At 39.1% G+C, this 26,965-nt stretch overlaps 1 protein-coding gene across 4 annotated transcripts in view; it reads left to right on the top strand.

The window, feature by feature from the left end:
• Positions 1-26,965, top strand: part of GDAP2 (ganglioside induced differentiation associated protein 2) — a 64,582-nt gene that overhangs the window by 1,637 nt on the left and 35,980 nt on the right. For all 4 annotated transcript variants that reach the window (XM_019956726.2, XM_070785831.1, XM_070785833.1 and 1 more), the window contains exons 2-5: positions 8,412-8,654; positions 10,285-10,424; positions 19,535-19,688; positions 20,095-20,183. In XM_019956726.2, coding sequence (XP_019812285.1) covers positions 8,479-8,654; positions 10,285-10,424; positions 19,535-19,688; positions 20,095-20,183 — 559 coding nt within the window. In that variant the 5' untranslated portion in view covers positions 8,412-8,478. The remainder of the gene's footprint in view (positions 1-8,411; positions 8,655-10,284; positions 10,425-19,534; positions 19,689-20,094; positions 20,184-26,965) is intronic.

The raw sequence follows: 26,965 nt of genomic DNA on the forward strand, positions 1-26,965 counted from the left end.
ATTTATGGGCCTCCCTTTATCAGCCATCTGGCAGGTTCCTTTGTGAGTTAAAATATTAAACCATGTTCATTTTTGTATTTGAATGAGTCATGATGTTCTGTCTTAAAAATTAATGTTATTAAATATGGGGAGGACAACCACAAATAGAAAAAATAATTTTAATAAAAGTTGTTTTAAGATCAACTATGAATGAGTGCTAAGATAATGCATCTTATAAATTCCCAATACACCACTTCAAGAGCATAAACTTAGTTTTCAAAGTTTCAGAATTGCTCAATGTATTAATATTGTAATTGAAACATAGTAAAGTTCTTTTAATATAAAGTTGGTAGTACGAACTCACCATTGGAGCTTGTGCTTTGGCTGGTCTTGAATGATGGTGTTAGATTTGACCTGGGTCACTGACACAGCTTAGAATTATACTGTATTTATTGTTGACATAATTTGACTGCTTCCATTTGTTCTTTTGTCTAAAAGAGTCATTCTTTCTATTTGCATAGAATGATTCTTAAATATAATAGATTTGGTGTTAGGGTAGGGGTATTGTGCAGAAGTATCTAATGTATCCTGAAATTTAAAATATTGAAATACAAAGACATAAAGAATGGTAAACTTATAATTTATGTAAAAACAGTGAAATAGAGCTGGTAATTAGTGGAGATCAAAAGCACAGACCAGCAACTCTGTACTTTTATACATGCCTGTCTAATCAATGTAAGCATTTTGAAGAACAAGAAGACAGATTTGGAGTTCTTTTCTCTTTTAAATGATATAGTTTTCTCCTTATTCAGGCAAAACATCGGTTTTTTTTGAGACAGTGATCTAAGATGTTCTGCCTGATTCTGCACTGTCTTGAACATTAAAAATTTGATCTCTCTAGACAATCCGGTTATTCTTATAAAGCACTATTTAGAGGACTTCTTAAACTAGAAGATGACAAGGTTTTGAGAAAAAAGACAAGCTACACTGTAATAAGAACTATTTATACTCATTACAAATTTGAATTATAAAAGATACATTGTGAGTTCTCTTTATCCTGTCAGGTACCTGTACCTGGCAGGTACAATGGCACCCCACTCCAGTACTCTTGCCTGGAAAATCTCATGGAGGAGCCTGGTGGGCCGCAGTCCATGGGGTCGCTAAGAGTCGGACACGACTGAGCGACTTCACTTTCACTTTTCCCTTTCATGCATTGGAGAAGGAAATGGCAACCCACTCCAGTGTTCTTGCCTGGAGAATCCCAGGGATGGGGAAGCCTGGTGGGCTGCCGTCTATGGGGTGGCACAGAGTCGGACACGACTGAAGCGACTTAGTAGCAGCAGCAGGCAGGTACTGAAGACAACCCTTAAGATAGTATGGCTAAGGAAGTAGGTCTGATTCTGGAATCTTCTGTTTGTTCTAGGTAAACTTTCAGATTCTGGGACATAAAAGTCTTGCTTCAGGAGCCTTTTTACTAAGGTTTTGTGTTTGTTTATGAACCTGTTTAAAATACAGAAATGATCAATTGATTTTCAGTAGAAAGTCCCCCTCTTCTTTAATGCTTTCCAAAATTCTGTATGTGTGTGTGTGCTCAGTAATGTCTGACTCTTTGAGACACTATAGACTGTAGCCCACCAGGCTCCTCTGTCCATGGAATTTTCCAGGCAAGAATACTAGAGTGGGTTGCCATTTCCTACTCCAGGGGATCTTCCTGACCCAGGGATCAAACCTGTGTCTTCTGCACTGGCACATGGATTCTTTACCACTGCGCCAGCTGGGAAGCCCTCTGAAGTTCTGTATACAGCTATAGATTGTTTTAGCCTTTCTCTCCTCTTTCCATCACCTGAGCACTCTGTATTCTTTTATCAGTGGGATTACTAATTGAGTCTGGAAAACCCCTCCGATTTATTTCCAGATCAGTGCTTGTATGAGCTCATGTACTCACAGTTTGGTAAAAGGGTGTTTATCTTTCTCAAAGGGGTCTATGATCCCAAGAATGTTAAGAACCCCTGTTCCTGAAGGGTCAGGGATCAGTTTGTCCTGACTAGCTTGGCTTTGCTGCTCCATTTGCTTTATTGCCAAGGTGTGTGTGGTGAGGGAAGGGGGGATTTAAATCTCTTTTTAATGAGAAAAATATGTTTCTGTTTAGAGATGGAACTGAAAAAGAATTCACCCTTTGTTAAATACCATGATACTTTCATATAATGCCATTAAACTTTGCCCTACAGTAAGAGCTCTGAATATTTCTTACTACTTGTTTATATTATACTGACAAGATGTGGTTGGAGATATAGGAGAACCACCAAAGTGTACTATCAAAGAAGATAATAGAGTTTCAAGAAGGGAATAATAAATAGCAGGTGCAGCTAAAATTTAATTAGCTCTTGAACTTGACATTTGGAGAATTATTGTTGACCTTGAAGAAGCAGGTTTAGTGTTGTTACAAAGATGGAAGCAGAACTGCAGTGGGTTAAGTACATGGAGGAAAAGAATTTAGAGCTGTGAAACAGACTACTCTTAAAAAGTTAAATGGGGAAATGTGGAGTTTGTTGGTATTCTGAAGAAATGGGGTTAGAAAAAAAAAATTGGAGTAGGAGACTCAGGGGAAGGAGAATCAGATGTTGTGAAGGGAAACTCGATGTTATTACCTTCCCTTAGAGGAGATCTAGTCAGGTGCAGTAAAAGGCTTAAATGAAGGTGATTTGGCAAGCTTAAAAGTGTGAAATACACTGAAAATCCCTTGCAAGTTGAAAAGAGTGAATGAAGATAGAGACATTTTGATTTGTAGAGAAGGTAATTTGAACAATGACTTCTCTTTTCTCAGAGCATCAGGAAAAGAAGGGAGGCAATGTGATATGATGTAATGGAAATGGCATGGGTTTTATTGTTAACTGGTCTTCGATCTGGATCTCAAGGTACTGCTTACTAGTTCTGTTACCTTGAGCTGGTAATTGAATCTCTGGTTCTTGAGGCCCTCATTGTAAAATAAGAGTTCTTTTGAACTGTGGTGTTGGAGAAGACTCTTGAGAGTCCCTTGGACTGCAAGAAGATCCAACCAGTCAATCTTAAAGGAGATCAGTCCTGGGTGTTCATTGGAAGGACTGATGTTGAAGCTGAAACTCCAGTACTTTGGCTACCTCATGCGAAGAGTTGACTGATTGGAAAAGACCCTAAAGCTGGGAAGGATTGGGGGCAGGAGGAGAAGGGGACGACAGAGGATGAGATGGCTGGATGGCATCACCGACTCGATGAACATGGGTTTGGGTAGACTCTGGGAGCTGGTGATGGATAAGGAGGCCTGGCGTGCTGTGATTCATGGGGTCGCAAAGAGTTGGACACAACTGAGCAACTGAACTGAATACCTACTTTGTGGGATTATTGTAAAGATTAGAAAGCATATTTCTAACAGATCTGGTACCTCATGGCTCATACCTTCCATAGTGGCCTTCTTTTGTTTTAGTGTCTTAGGCTTTTTGGTACCTTTTTGGTACCTTTGGTACCTGCGGGGCTCCCAGATGTCCGCTTTCTGCTGTCTCTAGAACTCTTCTGCTACTTTTGGTCTCAACTCTCACTTTCTGGAAGAGACATTCTCTGCTTCTTCAGCCTAAAGAGCCTCCCCTTCTTTGTTGTAGCAATATGTATTTATTGCTATGATTATAAGTTTGTGCGATTTTTGTGGGGCTGTCTTTTCCACTAGAGACTCAGCACTTAATAGTGCTTGAATGAATGAATGCCTGGGACATAATAGGCAAATAAGCATTTATTACCTCACAGTTTTTATGGGTCAGGAATTCAAAAGTTGATTAGTTGTGTGGCTCTGGCTCAGCATTTCTCATGAGGTTGTGGTCAAGATGTCAGCTGGGGCTGGAGGATGCAAGGTGATTCATTCTTGTGTCTGGCAGTTGGTGGTGGTGGTTGGCAGGAACTCAGTTTCTCCACACAGGGGCCTTTTCATGAGCTGCATGAGTGTGTCCCCAGATCACGAGAGCGTACTTCCCCAGAACAGGCAGTCCAAATGAGCATGGCGGAAGCCACAATATCTTTTATGACCCATCCTTGAAAGTCACAAGCTGTCGTTTCTGCAATATCCAGTTGGGTACATTGGCCAGCCTTATTCATAAGGAAGAGGTCTACACAGGGGCATTCATATCAGAAAGCAGGTATCCTTGAAAGACATCTTGAAGGCTGTCTACCACAGATGCTGTGTGGAGTAGCATAGTCATCCAAGAATGACTCAAACAATTTTCTCTCAGTGTTGATGGAGGGCCCAGCTGACACAAGAAAACATGCATTTGTTTTGACAGCAGAGAGAATACTTTGTGATTTTTCTTTCCCTAGTGGCACAGGAGCAGAATCAGAGAAAACAGATGTTGGGTTGATTTAGGTGTTTTAGGGATTAACAAATCATTACAAGGGCAGACAAATAAGAGTGTATCTTAGTTTAGCAGTTTGTGTCTGGTTTGTCTGGTGCTCGTTAGGGAATCTTTGACAGCGTCTTGATCTTTGCTACATGTGAAAGCATCTGTATCTCAACAATGGTGCAGGTGATTTTCATATTGACTGAAAAGGTTATAACACGCAGCATTTATTGTGCCTCGCTTTGTGCCAGGTGGTCTGCTGTGCAATTTTACAGATGATAATCATTTAATCCTCAAAAGAACTGTCATTCTGACTCTTTTAGAAATAAGAAAATTCTGCTTCAGAGTCAATGATCATGAAATTATTAGGTGGTAGGTCTTAGACCCAAACTCAGGCCTGATAACAGAAGTCTGAAGTGTTAGTCAATCATGTCCAACTCTTTGTGACCCCGTGGACTGTAGCCCACCAGGCTCCTCTATCCATGAAATTCTCTAGACAAGAATACTGGAGTGGGTAGCCATTCCCTTCTCCAAGGGATCTTCCCAGCCAGGGATCAAACCCAGGTCTCCCGCATTGCAGGCAGATTATTTACCATTTGAGCCACCAGGGAAGCCCCAGAGCCCAAGCTTTTACCAGCCTACTTCTACCTCAAAGTGCAATTTCATCTGGAAATTTTTACCTTAAAATACTAAATAAACTGGATTCAAATTGTATTATATGTACCTATCATAGAAAAAAAGTAGGAACTACATCAGATTTTGAAAGTTTTTTCTCCCCTTTTTGGTATTTTTCAAGTGTTCTATGAGTGATATGACTGAGCGACTTCACTTTCACTTTTCCCTTTCATGCATTGGAGAAGGAAATGGCAACCCACTCCAGTGTTCTTGCCTGGAGAATCCTGGGGACGGGGGAGCCTGGTGGGCTGCCATCTATGGGGTCACACAGAGTCGGACGCGACTTAGCAACTGAACTGAACTGATGAGTGATTATTACTTAGAATTGGAGAAAAAAGTTATTTTAAAGTAAGTGGTTTTGTCCTGTAATTTGATGTTCAAGTTTGCAAAATGAAAGTAAATTTTTAATGGATTTTTTAATATTTTGGTTAAGTTTCAGCATGAGTCAGTCACCAAAAATCTGGATAATGTTGGGAAAGTATGAATTTCTACAGGGTGTCTTTGCGTTGAACTGAAAGCAGTTCAGCCATAGACGGTGAATGTAGCCTTCACATTTACTCTATTCAGTTGTCCAGTTCCAGGCTGAATACTTGTGAACAGATCAACAGGACTTGTGGTTGCCTCTAGTTTCCTCTGGAGTAGGAAATGGCAACCTACTCCAGTATTCCTTCCTGGAAAATTCCATGTACAGAGGAGCCTGGCAGGCTACAGTCCACGGGGCTGCAAAGAGTTGGACATGACTGAACACACACATACAAAAACACACATTCTAGTTTCAAAGGCTGATTGGACAGGACTGAACATCAACTTCTAGATAGAATTTGTTTCTTTATTTCAAAATAACATCAAAGCAGTACTTAAATGAGAATAATCCTCTGATACAAAATTGGGCTTCCTTGGTGGCTCAAATGTAAAGAATCTCCCTGCAATGCGAGAGACCTGGGGTCAGTCCCTGAGTCAGGAAGATGTACTAGAGAAGGGAGTGGCTACCCACTCCAGTATTCTCCAGGGGAATCCCCATGGACAGAGACCCCCTATGGCAGGTTACAGTCCATGGGGTTGCAGAGTCACACACAGCTGAGTGACAAACACTTTCACTACTTTCGTAATCTGCAAGACTTTTCTGAGATTGTTATATAAAGGAACACATTTCCTCCCACACAGTGTTGGTACAGGAATTAGAATATTGTATCAGATCTGTAGTTCATCCCAATTAGTATCCCATGTCTCTGAGCAAGAAACATCAAGAAATTAGGTATAGAGGGGCATGCTTGTTTTCCTTAACTCTTAACGAACATTAGGATCATACAGAAAAACTCCTCAGGAAGTTCACACACCAACTGTCATTCCCTCATCATCTGTCTGCTCTCCTGTATGTACAGTGTTACCAGCAATCTTTCACTTACCAAATGCACTAATTTTTAGTCCTATTCCTCCATCTTTCAGTAGCATTTAACCCTGGATGATCCTTCTTGAGCATCCCATCTAAAGTTGTTTTCTTCACTTAGCTTTTATGTTACCACACTTTTCCAGATCTTTCTTCCATTCTTATCAATCCTTTTCTCTCTCTCTCTCTCTTTTTCACTTTTCTTCTTTTCCAACCTCCAAATTCTGCCTTAGGACTGAGTCCTTGGGTCTTTTCTTTATTTGCATTCTCTGTCTCTGTGGTCTTGCCCAGTTCCCATAGGTTTAAATAGCATCTATATGCTGAGACCTCCAATTTTACAAATTTAACCTGATTTCTTCTTTGAGCTCTAGCCTCAGGTAACCAACTGCATGTCTGATACAAATACTTGAGTATATATGGGCATTTCAAACCTAACACATGCAGAAACATAAGGAAAAAAAGACCTTGATTATTACTGCACCTGCAACCTACTCCAGTCTTCTCTTTCTCTGTAAATAGCATTACCATCTATTTGACTGCTCAAGCAGGATATCTAAGAGTAATCTTTGTTCTTTTCCCTCACCCCTCAGGTGCATTTAGAAGGTCCTGTTGACTCCGTCTTGAAAATTCATCCAGTTCTAACCATTCCTTACCACCTTCATCACCGTCTCACCTGGATTACTCCACTTGTTTTCTCCCGGTCTCTGCATTTACTCTTGCCCCCACTCAGTTTCACTGTAGCTAGAGTAATCTTTTCAAATATTATTTATATTAATCATTATCTTTATAGGGATCTTCTAATAGCTTGCCCTTATTTGTGCCAAGATCTAAACCTCTTATCATGACTTATAGACTGATTCATCTGACCTCTCCTTGCTCACCAAGTTTCATCACCTGCTACTCACTATCTAGCTCATTCTACTCTAACCCAGACCAGCCTCCACACTTTTCCTGGAACAGAGTTCCTTCCCTCCTGCCCTTTTGGCCTTTGTACTTGCTATTGCCTTGGTCTGGCACACCCCCCTAGAGCTTTACATGGCTTGCTCTCTCACTTTATTTAGCTCTCTGCTCAAATATCACCTTTTCCTCATAATACTTATTGCCTCCAGCCATTCTGTTAGATACCTGCTTTCTTGCTTGCTTGTTTTTCATGTCCTTTCAGGGAAGCACGAGCTCTCTAAGGGACTGCTTAGCAGGGACTGCTCTATCTTATTCTTATGTCCCCAGTGACTAAAACAATGCTTGACACCTAACAGATGCTTCCAAAGATTTATTGAATGAGTGAGTGTACCGTTTTACTGAAACAGCTGTTTGACTTATTGGCAAATGAAATATCCTTTTCTCATGTTAAATTTCCCGTGAGCTCTCTGTGGTACTTGACGCTGTGTGTCTTCCTGTCACTCTTCTTTTTTAATTTCTACATTTCTCTACAACCAACCTCCTACCTCATCAGTGTCTCATACCCTGTATTCTCTAAATCATCAGATCCTGTTAAGGCTTCCTTCGTATGTTGCCTCACAAATCTATGCTTTCCTCTCCTCCTCCTTCTCTACATAGTTGAGACCTTTGTTATTTCTTACTACCTGATTTCAGTAACCTCCCTGCTTCTCAGTCTCCACGTTAGACTGAACTCTCTAAGTTGTACATAATATGTGTCTCTGTATCTCTTGCAACATCTAACACTCCCCTCACCCTGCCAGTAGCAGACACTCAAAGAAAGTTGAGTGAATAGTCCTGTGTTTCTGGAAAGTAGAACTGGTAGGACATGTGATTATTTAAATGACTAATTCTTGGAAAATAATTTATGTTTAAATAATCTCTCTTTCTTTCTGTATTTAAAAAACTGTAGTAATTCATTGTTGTACATTTGATTTTTTAAGGGACTATGTAAGTGACTGTAATCACACAATATCCTATTGGTGCATTTCACAGTAGAGTTTTGTTTTTTGCTCTAATAAAGTGAAGGAGTATCTGTGCTTCTCTATTAAAATGATTCTTTCTTTTCTCTCAAGCTAAAGTCCCCAGTGAATATTGAATTGCTGAGAAATTTGGGAAAAGACAAGCTGAAGTTTCCATTCCATGGATCCCTTGGGTGCACCTTCCCAGTTTGTGGATGTGGATACACTGCCAAGCTGGGGCAACTCTTGTGAAGATCAGTTAAATGCTTCTGAGATTGCAGCTGAAACATACCAGGAAGAGACTATTAGATCACCTTTTCTTTATAATAAGGATATCAATGGAAAAGTGGTTCTTTGGTAATTCCTTGTTTAAATCATATCGTGATATAATACTCTGATAATTTCTTCTAAATTCTTTTTTTCATAGTTTTTTTCTAAACTCTTTTTGTAAAACCTCTCATTATTGAAATATTACTTTTCATATACATTTACAGCTTTATAGAGACATAAGTGATATACAATAAACTTCACTTAAAGTGTACAGCTTGGTAAATTTTGACATGCATACACCTGTGAACCAGTCATCAGAATCAAGATAGTGAATATATTTATCACCCCCAAAAGTTTTTTGTGTATCTCTTGGTAATCCCTTTCTCCTGCTCCTCCCTGCTTCTACATCCCCAAGCAACCATTCATCTTTTTGTCACTCTAGATTAGTTTGCATTTTCTAGAAATGGAATCACATCCTTTTTTTTTTAGTCTGACTTCTTTCATTCAGAATAATTATTTGAGAATTGAGCTATATTGTTGCATGTATTGGTCGTAATAGTACACTTCTGTTTATAAAAAGCTGTTTTTAAAAAACCTTCATTGAGATGGAATTCATATATCATGCATGCATGCTCAGTCACTTCAGTCATGTCTGACTCCTTGCAGTCCTATGGACTCTAGTCCACCAGACTCTTCTGTTCATGGGATTTTCCAGGCAAGAATACTGGAGTGGGTTGTCATGCCCTCCTCCAAGCGATCTTCCCAATCCAGGGATTGAACTCACATCTCCTGCATCGCAGGTACATTCTTTACCCACTGAGCCAGCTGGGAACCCCCAATTCATATATTATACAATTCACTAATTTAGATTGTACAAGTCAGTGGTTTTCAGTACATTCACAAAGTTGTACAACCATCACCATGGACAGTTTTCATCAACCCAAAGTCCTGTACCCATTAGCTGTCACTCCCTGTCTTATACACATCTCTTAAGAAAGAAGGAAAAGAATGGCATAATAGTTTTGTGAGTTTTGAGGTTTTAGCACTTGTATTCAAGAATTAGCCTTTCTGAGTCAGGAACAACTTTTTTACTATTGCTCAATTTTGTGAGCTAGTAAATAAATGTACCCACCCCCAACTCTCTGCTCCAGTCAACCACTAATCTACTTTTTATCTCTAGATTTGCCTATTCTGGACATTTAATATAAATGGAATCAATTGTGATGTAGCATAATGTTCTTAAGATTCATCTATGTTGTAGTATGAATCAGTAATTTAATCCTTTTTATGGCCAAGTAATATTCCATCGCATGGGTATACCACATTTAGTTTATCAGTTCAATAGTTGATGGACACTTGGGTTGTTTCCACTTTTTGGCTATTATGAATAATGTTGCTATGTTTAAACTCTAAAAACCACCTACTTTCAGCTCTGTAAGACTTGTGTTGCAATGTAACAGGCATATGGAAGAAGCCAAGGAATGACATGATAGCTTTATGGGTTTCACATTTGTAGCACTTTTCATTCAGGATCTATCTGAGATGCCTTATTAGCCTTTCTGAATTAGGAACAACTTTTTACTATTGCTTAAGTCTGTGAACTAGTAAAACCAATGTTGTGAAGGCATTGAAGACAGAATGTTTTGAAAGAATCAGAAACTAACATTCTCATCTGCCTCCTCTTCCCTACACTTGCTCTTAATTATTGTTTCCTCAGGAAAGGAGATGTGGCATTACTGAACTGTACAGCTATTGTGAATACCAGCAATGAAAGTCTCACGGATAAGAATCCTGTGTCAGAGAGTATCTTCATGCTTGCAGGGCCTGATTTGAAGGAGGACCTCCAGAAACTTAGAGGTAAGTGAACTTTCTTAGGTCTGTCAGTGCTTAGGAAGCATATATTTTGATGTTTGAAGAAGTATAGTGTCATTCTAAGTAGATTTAGCTCTATTGGTGTTGTTCAATTACAGCCTCTGATAAACCCACAATGTGTTAGAAACTGAATGCTGAGACTTTTACTCAGTAAAACTCTCTCGTGTTCCTGAATTTTAAAATGACAGTTGTCATAGCAGGTTAGATCTTTGGTAACATTTTCTTGACTGTATATTGTCTTGCACTGATAAGCCTTATAAAACAACTATGCTCTGTCTAAACTGAAGCTTTTTTTATTGAGTTTTGATGTTGACAGAGAAATTTTTATATACCTCCTGGACATAAGAGTATTGCACTTCTGTAATGAAATTGAATTACTGGCAAAAAACCACAAGTGCATTTTAAGAGCAAATGCATTCTGGGTTAATTCTGTACTTGCTGTTTTTGTTTGTATGTTTTAACCAGAATGTTATTCTTGGAATATTTCTTTGGAATTGGAAATAGGAGGAATCTTGTTTACTTTATTTTCATTTATTTTCTTAACTTGCCAACCTGGCAACTTTTTGTTATTGTTATTTGAGTGCAAAGAGAATATTGTGAAATTTAGTCATCCCATTTTATAAAAAATATTTATGAAATAAAGCAATTTTTCTTAAAATGTAAACAACAAATCCCTTCTCTATAAAAGTCTTCATTTCTTAGACCTCTGTGATTTAACACTGACAATTGGTTTCTAACCTAATAAAGGTATTAGAATTTGAACAAGAACATTTATAATGTTGACCATGAAAGAAGGGATAGAGAGAGAAGAGTTAAATAATCTATCTTATCAAGACACTAAACTTTAACCGGGAGGGGAGAAGTGGGGGAAAAAGCCCTCAATTTAACTAAAAGCATGATGCTATGAAAAACATGTAGAAATTACAAAATGTATTAGGGATAAAGCTGAGAAGTTCTTTGAAAAGAGTAACAGAAACTGGTCTGGAAAAATTCCTGATGGCCTCTGTGTGTGGGGGGGGGGGGGGGTGGGGCGCGCGCATATTCTCACTTACACCTTAAATCTGGACTTACGACTTTTAAAAAAATAAAATAACGAAATTTAAGTTTACAAAATAAAAACTCAATTTTTAGCAGCATATCTTTGGAGAGTCTTCAAGCTGGGGTTCATATTATAACTCTGTCCTTGACGAACTATGTGACTTAAGACCAGTTAATTTGCCTCTGTGCCTGTTTCCTTATCTCTAAAAGGGGGATGATGATAGTAGTCCCTGATAACAATCCCTACCTCAGTTCCTGACTCATAACGAGAGCTCAGTGAATATTTGAAAATGGAAAAAAATTATCATGAAGAATAAATTATGTAATGGATATTAAGTGCTGCTCCTGCTAAGTCGCTTCAGTTGTGTCCGACTCTGTGCAGCCCCATAGACGGCAGCCCACCAGGCTCCCCTGTCCCTGGGATTCTCCAGGCAAGAACACTGGAGTGGGTTGCCATTTCCTTCTCCAATGCATGAAAGTGAAAAGTGAAAGTGAAGTCGCTCAGTCATGTCCAACTCTTCGCAACCCCGTGGACTGCAGGACCCCAGGCTCCTCCGCCCATGGGATTTTCCAGGCAAGAGTACTGGAGTGGGGTGCCATTGCCTTTTCCCTATTAAGTGCTAGGCACATCCTAAGCATTCAGTATTGTATATGGTGCTAGCTACACTCCTCAGTTGTATTGATTAATTAATCAGTGCCAACCTGGAGAAAGATTATCAGTGATACACTAAAGGGCTAAATACTTAAGTCTGTCCTCTTTTTAACATTTTTAATAACAACTTAGTAAATGATTACAAAATATGACTTAACCAAATCTGTAGATGATAAAAAATGGTGAGAGGAGTAACAGAGGAGAGACATTAGGTTCTAGACTCCTGCTGCTGCTGCTGCTGCTAAGTCACTTCAGTCGTGTCCGACTCTGTGCGACCCCATAGACGGCAGCCCACCAAGCTTCCCATCCCTGGGATTCTCCAGGCAAGAACACTGGAGTGGGCTGCCATTTCCTTCTCCAATGCATCAAAGTGAAAAGTGAAAGTGAAGTCGCTCAGTCGTGTCCTACTCTTAACGACCCCATGGACTGCAGCCCACCAGGCTCCTCTGTCCATGGGATTTTCCAGGCAAGAGTACTGGAGTGGGGTGCCATTGCCTTGAAGTATGAGCCAAAAAATGGAAAAAATTGACAGGGATGAATATAAAAGTATTGCAGTAAGTTTAAAACATTAATCACCCAAGTTCAGAATGGGAAAGCTCAATCTAACAGCTTTTCTTAGGTGAGAATTTGCTATCTCACCTAATAGTAAAATGGCACTATCATCAACCACCACATTTGTCATGCAAAACTCTTTAGGGTTAACACTTGCTCTTTCTTTTTCCCCATATGTCTGTCTTTAAGCCCTAAATCAACCTTGAATCTCTCTATGTTATCACTGCCTTCATCCCAGCCTGTGCTGCCATCATCCCCATCTGGATTATAGTCATCGCCTTCCTCCCAACTGGTCTCCCTACATCCATTCTTTTCTTAAATCTGTTTTCCACATACAGGAAGTATTTTCTTTTTAAATTGTAAATCCCTTCTTATTGCTCCCCTGCTTCAAACCATTTAGTGGCCTCTCATTGCGCTTAAAATAAAATCCTGACTCCTTATACTGGTCTCCAGGGGCTTGCAAGATCTCACTCACTCACTTCCAGGTCCCCTTTTACCTTTTGCCTTGTCACCCAGCTCCTTTTCAATTTTGCATGTACTAGTGTTCTCTCTTAATTCTGAAGTCTTTGCTTACATCTCTTCCTGAAAGCACTATTTTCTTTTCTTCAGAATTGGTCATTCTATCCATGGTATATGCTTCCAGCCTGCAGTACTTGTCTTGGAGCTCTTAATTATAATTTTATGAATTGTTTATGTAATGATTGTGTCCCCATCAAACTTTGAACTCCATGAGGACAGGAACTGCATGTCTTACTGTCCTCTGTGTTCCCAATACCAAGAACAGTAAAGGCATCCTTTCAGTAGCTAATAAATAAATGAATAGACATTCCTTGGGATTTTAACTTAGAGACTCAGAGGTGATAATGCATCATTTCTACTGAAAACACCAACAGTATTAGATGCATCTTTTTGTAACATCACAAGTGAAGGTTTGTTATCAGCAAAAATAGACAATTAAATCTATAAGATGTTTGATGTAATCCTCATGATAACTACAAAGAAAAAACCTATGATAGATACACAAAAGGTAACAATAGATACACAAAAGATAAAGAGAACAAAATCAAAGCATACTAGTTAAAAAAAAAAAAAAGCAATACAGTAAGAGAGGACTAAAGGGTAAAGAACTGAAAAAACCATCAAACAGTTAACAGAATGACAATAATTACCTATTAATAATAATTTTAAATGCAGAAGGACTAAATTCTCCAACTAAAAGACACAGAGTAGCTGAAGGACTAAAAAAAATTCCAACAATATGCTGTTTACCAGAGATTCACTTTAGCTTAAATGACACATACAGGCTGGAAGTGAAGAGACTAAAAAAAGATAATCCTTGCAAATGGAAACCAAGAGAGAGTAGGAGTGGCTGTACTTATATTGTATAAAATAGACTTTCTGTCAGAATTGGTCAGAAGAGACAGATGTCACTATATGGTGGTAAAGGGATCAGTTCATCAAGAAGATATAACAGTTGTAAATATGTATGCACCCAGCATTGAAGCACCTATGTATCGAAGAGAAATATTAATAGAACTGAATGGAGGAATAAGATAGCAATACAGTAATAATTGAGGACATCAGTACCCTACTTTTAACACTGGATAAATCATCCACACAGAAGACTAGTAAGGAGGCATCCACACAGAAGACTAGTAAGGAGGCTATCCTGAGACAAGGAAAATAAAGCATGCCAAACTTATGGGATGTCAAAAAATTTTTTAAACCCAATTATAAGAGAAATTTATAGCAATAAATGCCTACAGTAAGAGAAGAGAAGAAGCTGAATGGTTCTATGAAGACCTATAAGACCTTTTAGAACTAACACCCCCAAAAGATGTCCTTTTCATTATAGGGAACTGGAATGCAAAAGTAGGAAGTCAACAGGCAAATTTGGCCTTGGAGTACAGAATGAAGCAGGGCAAAGGCTAATAGAGTTTTGCCAAGAGAATGCACTGATCATAGCAAACACCCTCTTCAGCAACACAAGAGAAGACTACACATGGACATCACCAGATGGTCAACACCGAAATCAGATATTCTTTGTAGCCAAAGATGGAGAAGCTCTATACAGTCGGCAAAAACAAGACTGGGAGCTGAACTGGGGTTCAGATCATGAACTCCTTATTGCCAAATTCAGTCCCTTGGACTGCAAAGAGATCCAACCAGTCCATCATAAAGGAGATCAGTCCTGGGTGTTCGTTGGAAGGACTGATGTTGAAGCTGAAACTCCAGTACTTTGGCCACCTGATGCAAAGAGCTGACTCATTTGAAAAGACCCTGGTGCTGGGAAAGATTGAGGGCAGGAAGAAAAGGGGACGACAGAGGATGAGATGGCAGGATGGCATCACCGACTCAATGGACATGAGTTTGGGTAAACTCTGGGAGTTGATAATGGACAGGGAGGCCTGGTGTGCTGCAGTTCAAGGGGTCGCAAAGATTCAGACATGACTGAGCGACTGAACTGAACTGAAGAGGAGGACAATCTCAAACAGCCTAATTTTAGGCCTCAAGGAATTAGAAAAAAAGAAAAATCAGTCTAAACCTATAATTATCAAAGGGGAAAGGAAACACATATTAGAGCAGAAATAAAAATTAGAAAATATACAGTTGAAAAAAAGCAATAAAGAGTTGACTTAAAACTAAAAAAATAAAAATTAAAGAAGGAGAAATGTTTATCCAGACTAACCAAAGAGGGAAAGAGGACTCAAACAAAATTCTAAATGCAAGTGGCGATATTACAGCTAATACTATAGAAAGACAAAGGATTATAAGAGACTAGTATGAACAGTTATTTGCCAATATATTGGATAAGCTAGAAAAAACATAACTTCCTAGTGAACATACAATCTACCAAGACTAAACCATGATGCAATAGAAAATCTGAATGGACGAAAAAAGTAAGGAGTTTAAATCAGCAATCAAAACCTCCCAACAAAGATTACCCATGACCTGGTGGCTTCCCTGGTGAATTATACCATATATATAGAGAGAGAGAGAGAGAGAGAGAAGAATTAATTTCAATTCTTTTCAAACTCAGTCAAAAAGTTCAGGAGTACATACTTCCAGACTTGTTTTACAAGGCCTGAAACAAAGCCAGACAAGGAAACTACAAGAAAAGAAAAATATAGGCCTATATCCCTGATAAGTATAGATAAAAAAACTCTCAACAAGATAGTTGCAAACCAAACACATTGGCAATTTAATTATATCATCCTTCCAACAGATGAAGAAAAAGCATTTGACAAAATTCAACACCTCTTTCATGATAAAAATTCTCAAAATATTTGATGTAGAGGAAACATACCTCAACATAGCCAGAACAGTTAGACAAGAAAATGAAACAAAAGGCATCCAAATCCAAAAGAAGTAAAATTGTTACTTTAATATTTTTAATTTCTACTCAAAGCCATCTATAGGTTCAGTACAATCCCTATCCAAACTCCCATGGTATTTTTCACAGAAATAGATAAAACAGTTCTAAAATTTACGGGACTACAAATGACTCCAAATAGCCAAACAAATCTTAAGAAAGAAGAGCAGAGGTTGCGGCAACATACTTCCTGATTTCAAACTGTACTATGAAGCTGTAATAATAAAACCAGTAACATCACTTGCCTTTCTCTGATATAATCCTTCATTTTTGTGAGTAAATCCACCGTAAGATTTGTGGGAAAGGTGAAAGGGGACAAAACTATTGAGGTCTTATTTCTACCTTCAAACTTAATTGGTAGTTTGGGTGGAAATAAAATTCTAGGTTAGAAATTATTTTCCAGACTTTGAAGGCATTGCTCCATTGTTATCGGTTTTCATTATTGCTATTGAAAAATGTGATGTTATTGTTCCAGATTCTTTGTATGTTACTGGTTTCTTTTCTGGAAACTTTTATGATCTCATCTTTATTTCTGATGTTCTTTTATTGTAATTTAAGTGATGTGGTGTGGTCTAGTTTGGTTATTCCATATGCTCTTTGAGTCTAGAAACTTACATCTTTCCATTAGGGGAAATTTCTTGTTTTGTTTGTTTAATAATTTTCTTCCTGCTGTATTCTCTGTTCTGTCTTTGAAGAAACCTGATTGAATCTGTACCTTCCATTTCATCTTCCAAGTTTTATATCTGTTACCTCTTGTCTTCCATCTGTTTATTTTCTGGTAGATTTCATCAACTTTAGGTTTAACTTGTCTATTGAACTTTTTATGCCTGCTGTCATATTTTTCACTTAGCTATAACAGTTAGATAAATGCCTTTTCCTGTTCTCTGAATATTTCTTTTTTTAAATATAACCTTGTACTTTTGTTTTCAGATGTACTATGTTTTCTTTATCTCTCCAAGAGCAGTAATTACAGTGTTGGGAGTTTTTTTGCTCTCTTTTTAATTTTCCTTCCCAATATTGTCTTTTTTTTTCCCTGGCTGCGCTGAGTCTTTGTCGTGGCGCATGGACTTTCTCTAGTTGTGGTGCAAGGGCTTCTCGTTGTGGCGCATGGGCTCAGTAGTTGTGGTATGTGGGCATAGTTGCTCCATGGCATGTGGGATCTTAGTTCCCTGACCAGGGATCAAATCACTCTCCCCTGCATTGGAAAGCAAATTCTTAACTACTGAACCACCAAGGAAGTCCCAACGTTGTCTTTTTTTTTTTTTTTTTTTAAGCATTTGTCCTCTGCCTTTTCTCTGCTCCATTTGTGAGAGGCTTAGTATGTCATGTGAAATACCAAGCTGGATGAATCACAAGCTGGAATCAAGATTGCTGGGAGAAATATCAACAACCTCAGATAGGCACATGGTACTCTGATGACAAAAAGGGAAGAGAAACTAAAAAGCTTCTTGATGAGGGTGAAAGAGGAGAATGAAAAAGCTGTCTTGAATCTCAGCATTAAGAAAACTAAGATCGTGGCTTCTGGTTCCATCACTTCATGGCAAATAGAAGAGGAAAAGTGGAAACAATGACAGATTTTATTTTCTTGGCCTCCAAAATCTCTGTGGATGATGACTGCAGCCATGAAATTAAAAAACATTTGCTCCTTGGAAGAAAAGCTATGCAGACCTGGTCAGTGTGTTAAAAAGCAAAGACATCACTTTGCCGACAAAGATCACTATATTCAGAGCTATGGTTTTTCCAGTAGCATTGTACAGGTGTGAGAGTTGGACCCTAAAGAAGGCTGAGAATTGATCAAAGAAACATCAAAGAAGAATTGATGCTTTTGAATTGTGGTGCTGGAGAAGGAAGACTCTTGAGAGTCCCTTGGACTGCAGGAAGATCAGACCAGTCCATCCTAATGGAAATCAGTCCTGAATATTCATTGGAAGGACTGATGCTGAAGTTGAAACTCTAATGCTTTGGCCACCTGATGCAAAGAGCCAACTCATTGGAAAAGACCCTGATGCTGGGAAAGTTGAAGGCAAAAGGAGAAGGGGACAGCAGAGGATGAGATAGATAGCAACACCAATGCAATGGACATGGATTTGAGCAAGCTCTGGGAGACAGTGGAAGACAGAGGAGCCTGGCTCGCTGCAGTCCATGGGGTCGTGAAGAGTTGGACACGGCTTAATAACTGAACAACAACAGAAACAGTTCCTCACTTCTGGTGATCAAGTGTCAGCTTACTGAGCAGGGAAGAATTGAGAAGCTACTGGGAAGCTTTGTGTGCATAGACTGCTGCTGCTGCTGCTGCTAAGTCGCTTCAGTCGTGTCCGACTCTGTGCAACCCCATGGACTGCAACCCACCAGGCTCCTCCATCCATGGAATTTTCCAGGCAAGAGTACTGGAGTGGGGTGCCATTGCCTTCTCCGGTGTGCATAGGCAGGGATCATTAATTGCTTGGTGGATCTCGAAGCAGATAGAGATCCACCATCTGCTTCAGCAGGAACCCTGCTGTTTCATTGAGGAACCATCCCTAATTTATCAGAATCTGTAGGCCCTTTGGTTTGAGCCTCTTAGTTTCCTGAAAGAGAATCTTCCAGGGGTATAAGCATGAATGTCTGTGTTAGAAGCCAGTTAGGAGCAGAGATCTGGAGCTGTTACTCTTGAGTATAACACTTTAATGAAATCCCATCTTTTCAGCCGTGCCTGGGGTTCTGGAGTCCAGAAACTCTCTATTTCAGTATCTCCTGAGAATAAACCTTCCTGTTGCTGTGGTGGTAAAGAAATCATCACCTCACTGTGCTGGCTGAGGGAGAGGTTGTTGCAGATTAAATGTTTTTATACAGACTTTTAACTCAGACTCTTCTTAGTCCCACTTCACCTTATAGTCTTTAGAAGTTCTTAGGACCTCCAATTTCTGAGCCTTTTTAGTGTTCTTCAGTAATAACAACAATAGTATTAATAGCTAATTTCTGAATTCACTTTGCATAGATTAATAACTCATTTAATCCTGTGAAGGAAGTACTATTAGTGTCTCTCTTATATAGGAAATTGGAGGCCAAACCTTTGTCCAAAGTGTCATAGCAGGAACATGGTAGATTCAGGATTTGAATCAGACCAGTCTGTCTTCTCTCCAACACTGCCTTGCCGAGCACACCAGTTTGCTTCATACTGGTCATCCCATTTCTGCAAGCAGTTAGGTTTCTCTGCTTTACTTAATCAGTTGCTTCTAGTCCACTGACTTTATTCCTTCCAAAATTTTGATGGTGTTTTTTTCTGCTTCATGTTCTCTCCCACCCTCTTTGTCTCTGTTTTTATACCTATTGTATTGCTTTACTGTCATTTGGTGATTAGAGATGTTTGTGTTCAGTCCGTATTTTTAACTGAAATTTCGCAAAGTTCTTAATACTTTCTCTGTTTCATGCATTGTTCTGTTGGTTTGTTGTTGTTTTTCCTAACAACTCCATGACTTACATATTCTCCATTATTCCCAGGTTGCCGGACTGGTGAAGCAAAATTAACCAAAGGATTTAATCTAGCTGCCCGGTTCATCATTCATACGGTGGGACCTAAATACAAGAGCCGCTATCGCACCGCCGCTGAGAGTTCCCTGTACAGCTGCTACAGAAACGTACTCCAGCTGGCAAAGTACGGCTAACTCAATTCCTAGACATAGCATGCCATATATTGTTAAAGGCCCTGTTTTAAAATGAAACCCAGCTTTGAAAGTCAAATTTTGAGGAATTTAGACAATTTAGGAGGACCCTGAAAGTAGAATTCATCATCTTCTCAAACTCGACAGAATAAAAGGAATGGATTTAGGCGACTTGAGAATTTAACCTGTTCACATTTCACTTAGTTCCCATTTTCCTCAGAATGTATTTCCTCCAAATGGTGCAGTTAAGTTATATATTAATATAATACTATATAGTGCAGTTGGGTTAACTATGGCAGATTTGTTGAAGGGACAGGGAAGGAGAAATAAAGCTGCATTTTCTATTTAGTTATTCTGAAGGTTTGTAGTATAATTTTTGTGTTTTCTGTTTGATTGCAGAGAGCAGTCCATGTCTTCTGTTGGATTCTGTGTCATCAACTCTGCAAAACGGGGTTACCCTTTAGAGGACGCAACACACATAGCACTTCGTAAGTAATGTTGGAGAAACTATATAAATTAGCATAACATTTCCTAAGTAGGATCGGGGATACTGTACATAAATTGAATTTAAAAACAAAAGCTTTTTATCACTAGTTAAATAGTTATAGCTAAAGAAGGTTTGTTGATTAACTGATCATGGCACCCTGGAGGGAAGTTTGTATTGACAGGTTGCAGAGCTCTCAGTTTACTTTCTAGGTTTGACATTTTAATCCATTTGAATAAAGGCTTAGAAAAGTTACCTATTAAGTTTGAAAAATGATACCAAGCTGAGACACATTTGGTATTCAAATCATAATTCAGAATAATCTTAGCAGATTGGAACAATGATGTCAAAACAGATTTTATAATATCAGATTGATATAGCCCTTTGCAGTTTAAACAGTAGCTTTCACATGTGCTATTTAAATATAAAACCCTGCATTTAGGTTTTTAAAAGACTAGACTCAATAATTGTGAGTCAGAATGTCATATATGTTATGTGAAAATATGATACTCTAGGGAGTCCCTGATCTTACTGTCTTATACAGGTTCAGACCACATCTCGAGTTTTGTATATAGTTCTCCGTGTCATATCTCATGAGACTGACAGATTGGAGGGCAAACAGTCTGAAACATTAGTGGTATTTCTCCTAGAGAAGAGCATGCTCTTAGCATGCATGGTACCCAGATATCTCAAGGAGTCTCATGTGGACTTATTCTGTGTGACATTTTTAGAGCAGTAGTTCTTAACCTTTTTGGAAGTCGTCATAAACTACAGTGAGCACCTGATGAAAGAAAGCTGTGGACCCTTTCCCAGAGGAATGTACATACGTAGGACATTTACATGCTCTTTCAGGAAGTTCACACATCCTTGTAAAGATTGTAGGTAAGACGTTCAGCTTTATAAGATAGGTCTAAGACCAAGTGACAAGGAAGATTTGGTCCCACCTGAGATGGACTATCTGCAATAGAAAGGTATTTTAAGTGTATTTTTTGTCATTTAGAATGTTCACGCCGAGGCTAAATGATCATTTTATTTGGGAGGGATACTATACGAGATCATTTTACAACCCCTTTCTATGTCTGGAATTTAAAGATGGAAAGCTGGAAGTCTTATATTCACCCAAAAATTACAAAAGTGTGTGAATGTATGAAATTATTATTGCTATTACTAGGTTATATGTCTAAAATTTAGAGTGAGAGCATATTCAATCTTAAATGTATTTAATGATTAGTTATTTCGAAAACTAAAATTTTTCTTATGCAAGGATTTTATAGTAAATTTATATATTTTACAGTTACAGCTTATATACATTATACTTACATTAAGCTTCTTGAGGAGCAGAGATCTTTTCTTATCATCTGTGTATTTCTAGTACTTTACAAATGGTCCTTGCTGAAGAAATACATATCTTAAAAGGGGATAAAGAAATTCCATTTTATTTCTTCCATCAACCCTGAGCTTTAAATAGTGTAGTATCTGTTTTACGAATAAAGAGACTCAGAAATTTATCATGTTCTTAGAGTTATGCACACTTGGAACATATATCCAGGCCTCTGACTCCCAAGTCTAGTAACCTGTGTATTATACTACATAATTCATTATGCTCGAGTTAGGACTGCTTTGGTGGGAAACTACTGTGTTATGGCTAGCCTGCATGTATTCTCAGTGATCCCTTACCAAAGCAAAGTTCCTGCCTCTATATAATTCTTCCTGGCAAGGCTTTTGGCAGGTTTCAACTGTCTCTGGTTTCACTTAACCTGTGCCCCGTATCTCATAGCTTGAGTTAGGCCTTTTGTGTCTCCATTTTTTACTGAAATAATCATATGGATTAGAATTTAAAGAGAGGCACCATTATTTTGTAGAAAAGGCTCTGAAAAACTAATTAAGACTACTGGTTTTTGGTCCCAGTTCTACTAATCTAATTCTAGCTCTGTGGCCCCCAGAAAAGTTACTTGATGCAGTACCATAAAGGAGTCAGCTTTGAACAGTAATTGTAGAAATAGCAGATAAAGATCAAAAATAGGCATAAGGGACTTCGGTGAAACAACTTCCAGAGATTTAATTAGCACAAAGGAAATGTAAAGCTTTAAGATAAGCAGGTTAACCTGTATTTTAGAAGACCTACTTGACTTATTACACCTTAAATCTAATAGCAAAACTATACTATTTCATTAAAAAATATATTCACACGCACAAACCCAATTGTGCTCTTTGCCCATATGCTTTCTGAGTATCTGGGAAATAAATGGCCTTTAGGCTTTTATAGCATATACAGGCCAAAAACAAATCTAAGAATGTGACTCTTAAGTCCTTAGTTCCAAAAGCTGTCTCACTTATTACACTGTCATTGAAATTTATTTCATCTGAAGTCTAAGTAATATCTTCCTGATAGTTGTACCAAGGCTCGTTATTTTTTTATTTTTCCTTAGTTCATGTGCAGTTTAGTTTTTCTCCAGAAGAAACCTTAAAGAACCATCTGCATTTAGATAAATTTATCAGGTTATTTACTCATTCAACAGAAGTCTGAGTGACTACTGTGTTCTAAGCCATGCTGTGTGGTAGAGAATACAATGGTGAGAAAAAAAAGGCAATGATGTTGTCTTTACTGTGTTCCCAGGTTGGAAATTTTAATGTCCTACATGTGATTCTCACCCGTTGGGAATGGTCAAAGTGCAAGTCGCTCAGTCGTGTCCAACTCTTTGCAACCCTATAGACTATACAGTCCATGGAATTCTCCAGCCAGAATTCTTGAGTGGGTGGCCTTTCCCTTCTCCAGGGGATCTTCCCCGCCCAGGGATCAAACTCAGGTCTACCCACATTGCAGGCAGATTCCTTACCGGCTGAGCTACAAGGGAATCCCAAGACTGCTGGAGTAGGTAGCCTGTCCCTTCTGTAGCGGATCTTCCCGACCCAGGAATCGAACCGGGGTCTCCCGTTGAAGAGTTTTTACTAAAAGTTAGGCACATGGCATTCTGACTGGGTGTAGACCACTAAAACCACGGAGCCATGATAGCACTCTTTTTTTTCACTCCTTTTTACAGAATTACTTTTCTGAATGAACTCTGCTGTTGAAAGAATTCAATTAGGTTACTAGTGAGTGTTGTATTTTGTCTTCCAAAGGAAATCCCACGGTTTTATGCTGGGAAACTATTGTGTGTAAACTTTAAAACTTGGTGTCAAAGTGAATATAGGATGGAAGAAATTCCTTTTTTAATTTTTTTTTTTAACTATTAAAGCAGAACAGAGGGAGAGATGAGAAATTTGTCACCTGATGGAGAGAGAATTAGGAAGTTTTGTTCAGTCCTTCAACAAATGGGTCTCCTCTGTTAGGTTCTCGAGGTATAGTAGTGAACAAGGCAGGCTGTACTACATCAGTAACCAGAGCCATAAAATGTTCTTTCAGTTGTTAGTTATTTTTGAATGATTACTTGCCATATTCCTAAGGCGTGGTAGGCCTTAGTAATATTAATGTTAAGTTTACTTGACATTCAGAAAGCTCACAGACTAGCTATAAACAGCTGTGAGAAGTTCACACAAGGAGGGCTATTCAGACAATTACAGGGGTAACATAAGGAAGGATGGCGTTATCTACAAAGGAGATGGTCTTTGGGTAGTGAGAAATGAGCAGGCGTTCACTAAGAGAGGGTCATGGTGGATAAAGGGTATTCTAGTCAAAGGTGACCATGAAAGCAGAAGTAGGGGAACATCACAGCAAGTGGTGTATTCTGAGTCCAGCAAAGAAGCCAGTGGCTGAAGCATATGCTGTAGTTGGAAATAGAACTAAGGGGTGGAGGTGGAAGGGTAGTTAGTGGTCAGTGCGGAGAGCCATGCTGGGGCCTTTGGATCTTAACCTGTAAGCAGTGTGGAGCCATCAAAAATGTTTAGCAAGGTGGATAACATAAGATAACATAGGGGCGACAGTGAATATGTAGGCTTGGAAAAGAGAAGCAAGAGAGCAGTTGAGAGCTTATTGCCAAAGTTTTTGTAAGCATTGAGACACTGAGAGCAGCTGGAAGAGAGCAGGAATGACTGTTAGAAATGTTAGCAATAGAATATAAAGTACATAATAACCCATTGAAAGTACAGGATGAAGGAAGAAATGAAGGAAGAGTCAAGAAAATTCAGGATTCTAGCTTAGGTGAGGGGTTGGATGTTGCTGTATAACTGAAATAAGGAGTGCAGTAAAGGAGCAACAGTGTAGGGAGAAGTGGAAGTCAGGTCTGGACCTGTTGGGATCAGGTTTGGACATGTTGAGTTTGAGGTCACGGTGGCAAGTAGGGATTTCAGGGTTTTTTTGTTCATTAAACAGAGTATAGAGAACAAACACGTATATCAAGGAGGAAATAGTGTTGGCTGGGGGATAGAAAGGGATGAATTGGGAAATTGGTATTGACATGTATACATACACCACTATGTATGAAGCAGGGCAAAGGCTAATAGAGTTCTGCCAAAAGAACACACTGATCATAGCAAACACCCTCTTCCAACAACACAAGAGAAGACTCTACACATGGACATCACCAGATGGGCAACACCGAAATCAGATTGATTGTATTCTTTGCAGCCAAAGATGGAGAAGCTCTGTACAATCAGCAAAAACAAGACCAGGAGCTGACTGTGGCTCAGATCATGAACTCATTATTGCCAAATTCAGACTGAAATTGAAGAAAGTAGGGAAAACCACTAGACCATTCAGGTATGACCTAAATCAAATCCTTAATGATTATACAGTGAAAGTGAGAAATAGATTTAAGGGACTAGATCTGATAGACAGAGTGCCTGATGAACTATGGATGGAGGTTCATGATATTGTACAGGAGACAGGGATCAAGACCATCCCCAAGAAAAAGAAATGCAAAATGGCTGTCTGAGGAGGCCTTACAAATAGCTGTGAAAAGAAGAGAAGTGAAAAGCAAAGGAGAAAAGGAAAGATATTCCCATTTGAATGGGAGTTCCAAAGAATAGCAAGGAGAGTTAAGAAAGCCTTCCTCAGTGATCGATGCAAAGAAATAGAGGAAAACAACAGAATGGGAAAGACTAGAGATCTCTTCAAGAAAATTAGAGATACCAAGGGAACATTTATGTAAAGATGGGCTCGATAAAGGACAGAAATGGTATGGACCTAACAGAAGCAGAAGATATTAGGAAGAGGTGGCAAGAATACACAGAACTGTACAAAAAAGATCTTCACTACCCAGATAATCACGATGGTGTGATCACTGACCTAGAGCCAGACATCCTGGAATGTGAAGTCAAGTGGGCCTTAGGAAGCATCACTACGAACAAAGCTAGTGGAGGTGATGGAATTCCAGTTGAGCTATTTCAAATCCTGAAAGATGATGCTGTGAAAGTGCTGCACTCAATATGCCAGAAAATATGAAAAACTTAGCAGTGGCCACAGGACTGAAAAGGTCAGTTTTCATTCCAATCCCAAAGAAAGGCAATGCCAAAGAATGCTTAAACTACTGCACAATTGCACTCATCTAACACGCTGGGATTTCTTTGGAAGGAATGATGCCAAAGCTGAAACTCCAGTACTTTTGGCCACCTCATGCAAAGAGTTGACTCATTGGAAAAGACTCTGATGCTGGGAGGGATTGGGGGCAAGAGGAGAAGGGGACGACACAGGATGAGATGGCTGGATGGCATCACTGACTTGATGGACGTGAGTCTCAGTGAACTCCGGGAGCTGGTGATGGACAGGGAGGCCTGGCGTGCTGCAATTCATGGGGTTGCAAAGAGTCGGACACGACTGAGCAACTGATCTGATCTGATCTGAACACGCTAGTGAAATAATGCTCAAAATTCTCCAAGCCAGGCTTCAGCAATACGTGAACCATGAACTTCCAGATGTTCAAGCTGGCTTTAGAAAAAGCAGAGGAACCAGAGATCAAATTGCCAACATCTGCTGGACCATCGAAAAAGCAAGAGAGTTCCAGAAAAACATCTATTTCTGCTTTATTGACTATGCCAAAGCCTTTGACTGTGTGGACCACAATAAACTGTGTAAAATTCTGAAAGAGATGGGAATACCAGACCACTTGACCTGCCTCTTGAGAAATCTGTATGCAGGTCAGGAAGCAACAGTTAGAACTGGATATGGAACAACAGACTGGTTCCAAACAGGAAAAGGAGTACGTCAAGGCTGTATATTGTCACCCTGCTTATTTAACTTCTATGCAGAGTACATCATGAAAAACGCTGGGCTGGAAGAAGCACAAGCTGGAATCAAGATTTCCGGGAGAAATATCAATAACCTCAGATATGCAGATGATACCACCCTTATGGTAGAAAGTGAAGAAGAACTAATGAGCCTCTTGATGAAAGTGAAAGAGGAGAGGGGAAAAATTGGCTTAAAGCTCAACTTTCAGAAAACTAAGATCATGGCATCTGGTTCTATCACTTCATGGCAGATAGATGGGGAAACGGTGGAAACAGTGGCTGACTTTATTTTTCTGGGCTCCAAAATCACTGCAGATGGTGATTGCAGCCATGAAATTAAAAGACGCTTACTCCTTGGAAGGAAAGTTATGACCAACCTAGATAGCATATTCAAAAGCAGAGACATTACTTTGTCAACAAAGGTCCGTCTAGTCAAGGCTATGGTTTTTCCAGTGGTCATGTATGGATGTGAGAGTTAGACTATAAAGAAAGCTGAGCGCCAAAGAATTGATGCTTTTGAACTGTGGTGTTGGAGAAGACTCTTGAGAGTCCCTTGAACTGCAAGGAGATCAGTCCTGGGTGTTCATTGGAAGGACTGATGTTGAGGCTGAAACTCCAATACTT

Source organism: Bos indicus, chromosome 3, assembly GCF_029378745.1.
Source record: "Bos indicus isolate NIAB-ARS_2022 breed Sahiwal x Tharparkar chromosome 3, NIAB-ARS_B.indTharparkar_mat_pri_1.0, whole genome shotgun sequence".
NCBI classification, from domain to species: Eukaryota; Metazoa; Chordata; class Mammalia; order Artiodactyla; family Bovidae; genus Bos; species Bos indicus.